The sequence below is a fragment of the Oncorhynchus kisutch genome, linkage group LG6, assembly GCF_002021735.2.
Source record: "Oncorhynchus kisutch isolate 150728-3 linkage group LG6, Okis_V2, whole genome shotgun sequence".
Taxonomy (NCBI): domain Eukaryota; kingdom Metazoa; phylum Chordata; class Actinopteri; order Salmoniformes; family Salmonidae; genus Oncorhynchus; species Oncorhynchus kisutch.
In genome coordinates this window covers 34,756,913-34,766,905 of record NC_034179.2, presented here as the reverse complement: position 1 = coordinate 34,766,905, position 9,993 = coordinate 34,756,913, and the positions used below count along the sequence as shown (strand labels likewise).

At 42.9% G+C, this 9,993-nt stretch overlaps 1 protein-coding gene across 1 annotated transcript; it reads left to right on the top strand.

The window, feature by feature from the left end:
• The first annotated feature begins 1,528 nt into the window (after positions 1–1,528).
• On the top strand, positions 1,529–9,165 carry lg6h11orf54 (linkage group 6 C11orf54 homolog). Its single transcript, XM_020485488.2, has 8 exons — positions 1,529–1,733; positions 1,844–1,942; positions 2,059–2,132; positions 2,220–2,321; positions 2,678–2,854; positions 3,237–3,386; positions 8,447–8,563; positions 8,645–9,165. Exons 1-8 carry the CDS (start codon positions 1,667–1,669, stop codon positions 8,816–8,818), a joined length of 960 nt encoding a protein of 319 aa, XP_020341077.1. The 5' UTR covers positions 1,529–1,666; the 3' UTR covers positions 8,819–9,165.
• Positions 9,166–9,993: the final 828 nt, after the last annotated feature.

The window sequence follows — 9,993 nt, the reverse complement described above, 5'->3', positions numbered from 1 at the left end:
ATTGTTTTTGTGCGTTTCAGTTAATAAACATGTGGAAACCATATCACACTGCACATTGGTCCAATAATTTTTTTACAACGAACGTGACAAAAGGCACAGGCATGCATTGCAATATTCACACTTTTTTCCATTTCTCTGACATTGTTGTAAAAAGCTAGATATAGGAATCTATTCTAAATGCTTCACACATTTATGAAGAAGCATTGCTGAGGGCATAGCACTGACTTAACCAATTTATCGCCTGTCATCTTTCCATGTGTGCTTACCTGTCTGCTGAAGACTAAATGCCAAGGTCTGTGATGACGGGATAGGATAAGACATTTTTCTGTCCACTGAGAGCAGCATTGAAATACTGTGAGATTTTTTTTGTGAAATCAGGATTGGGGGTCTCTAGAATAATCTTGGATGGTTGTCACTAGTTGTCACAAAGTCGAAATACAAATTTATGATCATGTTTTTTTGGTCTTAATTTAAGGTTATGGTTAGGTATAAAGTTACCAGTGTGGTTATGGCTAGGGTTAAGGTTAGGTTTAAAATCACATTTTAAATCTGTAATATGTAACTTTTTGGGCAACATAGAAACTTCACATCGAAACTTTGTAGGGTAAAATAAGAACATTTTGGTAATGGAAAATGTATTTCACAGCTGTTTAGATGGTACAATGATTCTCTACAATATACTTGCATGTTTTGTCATACAAACAGATTTTAGCAACCAAATAATTGGGAACATTTTCTGCATAGCGCACTGTTAAATTTTTTTAGAAATTGGTGGGGTTTATGACCTTGCGGCTGTGGTAAGTAGTGATGACAGGCATGTTTGGACAAATTCACTATAGTGATCCGATTAAATTACTAGAGGTGCTGTGTCATAAACCCTCAAAGTTCTATAATGGGGCCAAAATGGCAGCCATCTTGGTCAGGGAGAAATCCAAAACAAGTCTCATTGGAAAGAATGGCAGTGGAGGCGGCATTGGTGATGCATTTCCTGCTTTTACTTATGCAGGAAAATAAAGGTAAGGCATGTGATGTATCAGAAATTGTGTAATGGAATTATGATCAACCTAAAATATTGTCATATAATTATAAATAAAGCTTATATGGGTTTTATACAAATGTTCTGTATAAATAGCCTCTAAAATATATGTAAAGAGTCCATAAATGTCTCCATTTTGGGGGGGGGGGGGGGGGGGGGGGCATCTGAGTGTTATTATATGATACAATTTCAGTACTTGTTGCGTTTACAACTTGTGTAAATCCTATCATCAACTGATGGCATATTGGCAGTTAGTTTTACAATAATTAGTCTATATATTTTTCAAATGATCTGACTAGCTAACTAACACACACATACAGTGCAGATTAATTCTTCACATTCATTGTTTTACACAAAATCTTATCACAGCACTGGCAGCTCATGGTTGATCAACTCCCTGACCAACAAGGTTGACATTTGCGCCATCATAAGAAGGTTCAATCTATTGTAGTATTCTCTTAACTCTATGAAATGCGCACAGTCAACCAGGAATTGAGACGGGCAAACGTCTTCACGTCACGTCAGAGAATATTAGTTGGCCAACCAAGATTTTTCTAGGAGTTCTTCATCGCGTTTCACAATCAGGTGCTCTTCAGTCGCTTGAAGCTTGTGATTCCTACAGGATACAGAATGTCAGACGTCAGCAAGACTGAAAAGTTCCAGTTATATGTCCCGATTTTGGAGGAATTATGTGACGGTAAAACATACTTTGGAAATTGCGACCTAGTGTTATGCATAGATTTACTGAACACTAATAATATTGAACAGTCTGGTTCTAATCTTCATTTCCTCCACTTGCCACTACAGTGTTGCAGAGAGGGCTGAAGAACAATTTTGCTGACGCGCAAGTTTGTGTTGTCGACTGTCCAGACCTCACTCAAGATCCGTTTAAGTTTCCCGTCAAGGGTAACACGTTGCAACTTCTTGGAACACTGTATCGTTTTGCATTTTCTTAATGTTTATGCAGTTATACTTTGTTACCATCTCAACCTCGCTGTAGTATCTATTTTACCTATCGACAGGGTTGTGTGGAAAACCTCGCATTACAGATGTGGGGGGAGTGCCCTATTTGGTCCCCCTGGTCAAAGTGGACAAGGTACAGGGAATGAAAGCCATAACGATAAACTAATGTGAGATGAATGCTATAACAATTGGTCCAATATAAATTCTTATTTCTCTCAAGGAGTACAACATGAACACTGTGTCAAAGGAATTGGAGCTACCTGGAGCATTCATTCTTGGTGCAGGAGCTGTATCCTCCAAAAATGTTGGAATGAATGCAGAGGTTTGTTAACTGTCAAAATGATCTTCCAATTGTCTTGATATATTTATGGAGTATTTTGTCAGACTTATTATGATTACATGAATAGAAAGACTACCTAAAGTTGTCATTTTTTTATTACAAACTTTGGGAGGATAGGATACATTATGGCAGAGTGGTTAAGTTAAATGTGCAAGACACATTTCAGTTGATTGCATTCAGTTTTGCAGCTGACTAGGTATCCCCTTTAAATAATAATTAGTAAATTATAATTAATAATTTCCCCTTTAAATAATCATTAGACACAACTAAGGTTAATATAGTTTGTTTTATTTGTCAATATGTTGAGTCTTATCTCCTTTTGATTCTCATCACCCCAGATGATGCCTCTGGTGCTCACTGAAGCTGAGGGAAGGCCTGCAGTGAATAGCAGCTGGTTTTCCTCCATAAATCCAGATAATAACCAGTGTCTTTTGGAGAAATACAGCGATAAGTTCTCAGACTGTGACTTTGGACTGCTGGCGAACTTGTATGCATGTGAGGGAAAGCCTGGAAAGGTAAGAAATGGATGGTTTGGCTCGTAAGAGAATGGTGAGTTTGATATTTGGAATTATAACTAGTATTACTATGATGCTCGTAACAAGTTAAAAACCAAATGAGATTTTAGGGCTGAGTCATTTCAATTGTGCTTAATCATTGTGTATTACTCATTATTTTGTCTTCCTGGTGAATAATACCCTCATCTGGTTATGCATTTACATAAACAAAATGCACTTTAGGTCATGATTTAAATAATGTTTACACAGATTATGACCTCCCTGTCTGTGTTTGCTCCAAAGGTTTACTTTAGGTCTACAAATATTAACAGAAGAAAAGTGACTATGAACTGGTTGTGTAATCAGTGCTGAAAATGTAGTTTTTCCTTCTTATCACTGTCAGGTCATAGAGGTGAGAGCCAAAAGGAGAATAGGAGAAGAGAGCCTTGTGGGTGCTCTGAGGAAGACCATGGAGGAGCACTACCCGGATAAAAGCCTGGCTCTGGGGGGCACCTTCCTCATCCAGAAAGGGAAGGCCAAGATCCATATCATGGTAAAGACATAAAACATGCAGATATGTGTTGACAGGATGCTGTGACATGGTGTTGTGGTTTCAAGGCTCAATGCATGCTAATTGCTTAAAGGGGCAATCTGCAGTTGAAACGACAACAAAGCAGACTCCATGCCACTGTTTTGGTTAAAAGCTGAGGGCAGGGCCTGGAATGTAACCACTCTCAATTCTTAGACAGAGCTTTGGATGCAAGAACTGACCATTATGATATCAAAACTATAGTTATGTTTCGCTATATTGGATCACGCCAATATAATGGTATCACTCCGCGGTGGAGGGATACATCTGAGGTGAGGATTTACTCCCGTGTACATCTGTGTCATGGCTGGGGTCAGCCCCTATATATAGACCCCATGGCCGCGACACACATTCTCTTTCATTTTCTCGGCGGATGTCCGTATGGTTTGAGGTACAAACTTTCTGAAGTTCGCTTGGTAAGTCACTGGTAAGTAATATTTTGCGTGGAAGTATACTCACTGGCTGTTTGCAGCCTGGAGCAGCTGGCCACACGGCCAGCCCCTCTTGAGTCCTCCACTTGCTGCGTGAGGTTGATCTGTATCTTCCGCCCGTGGTTTGTCGTGTTTCATTAGCGTTACACTACGACTCTGTGTGCACATATTTAATATATTGGTGGCTCTTGCTGCAACAACTTGCCGACTCGCTTCTTTTGTGTGTGTTGTGAATTTCTTTAACATGCTGTCTCGTCACTATAGGCGCGGGTTCTCTGCTACTTACCCTACACGGGTTCTCTGCTAATTCCCCGACAGGGTTTTCTTGTTCTTTCTGCAGAATGTAAGAGTATGGTGGTGGGCTGCCACTACGTTGAGACATTAACTTTGGAGTTCCTTACCGTAGTTACTCTATCATATGGTGCTGTTTTTTGTTTTCTGCTTGGATATTAAACCTGCTAGTTAAAATTGCAGTTGACGAAAAACACAAATCAAATCCATTACCTGGTTGCTGTTTTTTGTCGGCCTGTTTTTCCCACAGGGGTCTTCCCCGGTTTTTGCAGAGGTACTGGGTAATTTATCCCTCGCCGGGTTCCTATTCCTCCAAGAAGGTCACGACATAGCTCTCCCAGGGCGTCGGACCCCTGCTCTGTTGGCTTGGCTGAGCTTATGGCTTCTCTTTGTGACAGGTGTGATGGTGTCAACTGTCACCGCCATAGGGACATGCCTGGGGGACCCAGAGGAGGCGGGCCCTGGCAGGTCCCCTGACACACCCTTCCCCGGCATTTGCCGCTTCTCCCGGTCTCAAAGTGTAAAGTGGGAGGAGTGTGTGGAGTCCCCATGAGTGTTGTCCTCAATGCTCGGGTACTAACTCCAATTCCGGTGCCAGCCTTCGTGTCACACCCCACCCCCCCGAAGAAAACCCTGCGGCTGGAGATTTCCTTACTTCTGGACAAGGGTGTTGTCCGCAGGATTGAGACATTAGAATGACTATGTGGCTTCTACTCCACTTACTTTGTGGTCCCAATTCTGGACCTCCGCAACCTCAATCGTTACTTGAAGGTGCTTAGGTACCACATGCTGTCCCCAGCCCACGTGTTGCAGGCCGTGTCCAGGGACCAGTAGTTTGTGATGCTAGACCCGATAGAGGTGGAACCTGCCAATGCCTGTTGGGTTTGCCGACGGCGGCCTCGTTGTTGATTCCCTAGGCCTGCTCCATCTCCGGCCAACTGTGGTTCAACTCCCACCAGCTGCACCCAAAGCACCACTGTCACCGCCAGCTGCGGGTGACCGCACAGTCACCCGCAGCTGTGTTGTTGAGTGTTGTTGCCTCCTTGGATAATGCACACTGCCCCCTGTGGTACTTCATGTCAGAGCCACCAGGTCCTTTGGGCTTGGATGCTCTGGCTCACGATTGGCCAGGGCTGGAGCTTACACATTCCCCCCTTTTCCCCTGATTCAGGCTGTGCTGGACAGGACCAGGATGGCAGAACATCGTCTGCTTCTGGTGGCCCCATACCGGCCCAGACGTCCATGGTTCAGCCTTCTCCTGTACCGGTTGTCTGGGTCACCTTGGCAACTTCAACTGACACCTGACCTGCTGTCTCAAGTCGGGGTAACTCTGTGGCATCTGAGGCCACGCCGCCTCAGTCTGTGGGCTTGGCCACTGAACGGCACCAATGGTCCATGTTAGGACTACAGGATGGTGTAATGAACACTATGCAAAAAGCAAGTATGCGGCAGGTTGTAACCAGCACCCCAGTTGCACTGTCTGTTTTTCTGCTCTTGGTGCACTGGTATTGAGGTTGTGCCCGAGTCATGCGGGGTACAGTATGTTCTCCAATACCTGCAGTCTCGCTTGGATGAGGGCTTGGCAGCCTCTACACTGAGAGGGTAATTGGCCGCTATATCTGCCTACCATGCGGGGTGGATGGACAGGCCAGTGAGGCGCCATCCCTTGATCTCCAGGTTTATGAAGGGGGTTCGTCGCCTGCGTCCAGCTAGGACCCGCTCAATGGCGAGCTGGGGTCTGGATGTGGTCTTTCAGCTTGACAAAGCCACCTTTCGAACAGTTGGAGTCTGCCACCCTGAAACACCTCTCTATGAAGGTTGTTTTCTTGGTAGCGATTACTTCCATGAAGAGGGTGGGTGAGTGCCATTCTGTTTCAGTAAGTTCTGAGTGCTACCGGATGGACCCTGGGGGTGGAGTATATATCTCTGCCCCAACCCTTCATTCCTCCTGAAGGTTCTGTCAGACAGGCATGTGGACATCCCTTTATATCCTATCTGCTTATGACCCCCCCCCCCCCAGGAGTAAATCCTCACCTCAGATGTATCCCTTCACCACGGAGTGATACCAATATATTGCAGTGATCCATAGCGCTTACATAACCGTGATTACATACGTAACCTTAATTTTAACCATGTTTTGAGGCCATACAGTGTGTTTTTATATTTACTTTGTTTATAAACATTGGAGTAAAATAATGTTATTTTGGGTTCTGATGGGGTATGACAGATGAACTAAGCTCATGAGGCAATTCGAAGTTATATTCTTTGAGAGTTAATTTGTATATACAGTACATTCGGAAAGTATTCAGACCCCTTCCCTTTTTCCACATTTTGTTACGTTACAGCCTTATTCTAAAATGGATGGGGGAAAAAAAGAAATCCTCGTCAATCTACACACAATGCCCCATAATACCCCACAGTTGACAGTGCATGTCAGAGCAAAAACCAAGCCATGAGGACGAAGAAATTGTCTGTAGATTGTGTCGAGGCACAGATCTGGGGAAGGGTACCCAAAAAAATTCTGCAGCATTGAAGGTCCCCACGAACACAGTGGCCTCCATCATTCTTAAATGGAATAAGTTTGGAACCACCAAGACGTGTACCCCCAAATATTTTTTCATACAAAGTCAGGGGATCTGAATACTTTGCAAACGCACTGTATCAATGTACAGTGCATTCAGAAAGTATTCAAACCCCTTGACTTTTTCCACATTTAGTTTGGTTACAGCCTTATTCTAAAATTGATTAAATAGTTTTTTCCCCCCTCAATCTACATACAATACCCCATAATGACAAAGCAAAAACAGGTTAATAAAATACAAAACTTGATATCGCATTTACATTTGTATTCAGACCGTTTACTTAGTACTTTGTTGAAGCACCTTTTGTCAGCGATTACAGCCTTCCGTCTTCTTGGGTATGACTCTACAAGCTCGGCACACCTGTATTTGGGGAGTTTCTCTCATTCTTTTCTGCAGATCCTCTCAAGCTCTGTCAGGTTGGATGGGGCGTGTCGTTGCACAGCTATTTTCAGGTCTCTCCAGAGTTATTCGATCGAGATCAAGTCCGGGCACTGGCTGGCCACTCAAGGACATTAAGATACTTGTTCCGAAGCCAATCCTGCGTTGTCTTGGCTGTGTGCTTAGGGTCATTGTCCTGTTGGAAGGTGAACCTTCGCCCGAGTCTGAGGTCCTGAGCACTCTGGAGAAGGTTTTGATCAAGGATCTATCTGTACTTTGCCTCATTTCATATTTTTCTCAATCCTGACTAGTGTCCCTGCCGCTGTAAAACATCCCCACGGCACGATGCTGCCACCACCATGCTTCACCGTAGGGATGGTGCCAGATTTATTCCAGATGTGACGCTTGGCATTCAGGTCAAAGGGTTCAATATTGGTTTCATCAGACCAGAGAATATTGTTTCTCATGGTCTGAGAGTCTTTAGGTGCCTTTTGGCAAACTCCAAGCGGGCTGTCGTGTGCCTTTTTTACTGAGGAGTGGGTTCCGTCTGCCCACTCTACCATAAAGGCCTGATTGGTGGAGTGCTGCAGAGATGCTTGTCCTTCTGGAAGATTCTCCCATCTCCACAGAGGAATTCTGGACCTCTGTCAGAGTGACCATCAGGTTTTTGGTCACCTCCCTTATGAAGGCCCTTCTCTCCCGATTGCTCAGTTTTGGTACCCTTCCCTAGATCTGTGCCTTGACACAATCCTATCTTGGATCTCGAAGGACAATTCCTTCGGCCTCATGGCTTGGTTTTTTCTCTGACATGCCCTGTCAAATGTGGGACCTTATATAGGCCGGGGTGTGCCTTTCCAAATCATGTCCAATCAATTGAATTTACCACAGGTGGACTCCAATCAAGTAGTACAAACATCTCAAGGGTGATAAATGGAAACAGGATGCACCGGAGCTCAATTTTGAGTCTCATAGAAAAGGGTTTGAATACTTATGTAAATAAGGTATTTCTGTTTTTAATACATTTGCAAAACCTGTTTTTCTCTTTGTCATTGAGGTATTGTGTGTAGATTGAGGATTTTTATTTAATCAATTTTAGAATAAGGCTGTAATGTAACAGTGGAAAAAGTCAAGGGGTCTGAATACTTTCCGAATGCACTGTACATGTCCAAAAAGGATGTAGCAACTGCAATTGCCCCTTAACTCATTTTCATGTCTTAACATGTTTGTCATCAAACCACAGCAATGTACACCAAGTGTCAGAATTTATGTAGGCTTTTTTACTGAAGCCTCAGAGAGCATTACCAAATCCCATTTGTTGTGTTTCTGGTGACCCTGTGTATAGCCAAGGGAGTTCTCAGCCTGCCCACTCAACTCCAACGATGATGTTAACAAATGGCTGAAACATTTTGAGGTCAGCGCACCACTGATATGCCAGTCTGTGATGGTCTCCAGAGACCCCGTAAGTATAGACTTAATCTACGATCCCTAACTGGACCTTTTTCTTTTGGCACTTTTTACTAACTGGCTTTTTACTATCCAGGGTTTGGACCTCCGTGTGGAGCACACTCACTGCTTCAGCCACCATGGAGAGGGTGGTCACTACTACATAGACACCACTCCTGACACTGTGGAATACCTGGGTTACTTCATGCCTGCCGAGTTCGTCTACCGCATCGACCGACCCAGTGAGACCCACGAAGTCGGGCGAGACTGAAACATGACACAACTTAAGTCAAATTAATGTTAGAAAATCTTACCTTTTGATGTTGATTTATCTAACTGAATCAATGATTGATGATCAATCTATTTTACTTTATGCATTTTTCAAAAGGCCTTTGATTTGATGATTTTATAACAAAGACCAAATTTGTTTTAGTCAAGACGATATTGTGCGATTTTTAAAGCTAAACGTTTTCAACAATAACTTAAACATTTCATGAATCGTTTGATAAAAATGCATTTGATTCAAATAATTGTAACATTTCATTATGTTTTACTTTAGCGAATAAACTACCTGTCAGTGACATGTGTAAAAATAAATATTTCATTATTATTTCTAGATCAGTCAGTCACAATTTATACTTTGTTTTGATCTTCTTAGTCACGGCCACTGACATGACATGCGTGTTTCTACCTTACACTGCCAGGTAATGGAATGCCGAAAGGTAGGTAGAAAGCTTCGCTGCCTTTCATGGTTGTCACTAGTTAAGAAAAGTCAAAAGTGGCTATATCATAAATATTCATGAACGTTTCTTAAATTAAGGTTAGCAGTGTGATTAAGGTTAGGTTAAAAATCCGATTTTAAGAAAACATTGTAGAAATAGGCAGGGTTTAGCCATAATTAGGACTTTGTGGTTGTGGGAACTAGTGATGACTGCCTTTCATGTGTCAATGGCTGTGTTCGAGAGCATCAAAACTGTGATTGTATCATGGGTAAAATGTGACTGACTGACTGATCTTCAAATAATAATGAGTAGTTATTTATGATACAAGGTGATCTGTAGATCCGTCAGTCGCCTGCCATATTTTTGATGCTCCCGAACTTGGCCAATATGTTCCATTCATTTTCATTGCACTCAAATAACAAATGCTTGTGTATTGCCGTGAAAAAGTTCTGGGATTGGCAGAGCTCGCTCCTGTCTGGATATCACACATCATCTCCCGCCTTTTGGCGGTTATGTCTGTTTTACTGCTAGCTAAAGAAACTCAGCTGATCAGGATGGCTAACATATTGTATCTGAAACAGTTTTCAAAGTTGGATTTTCTAGCGAGGTAGGGGGTGATACAGGGTGGAAGCCCAACACCTGAGCTTTGGGACCAACATCAAAGAATAGGGACAGAAAATAAAACGATCATTTCAATCTGAGTGGTATCAAAGGAAAGACTGGC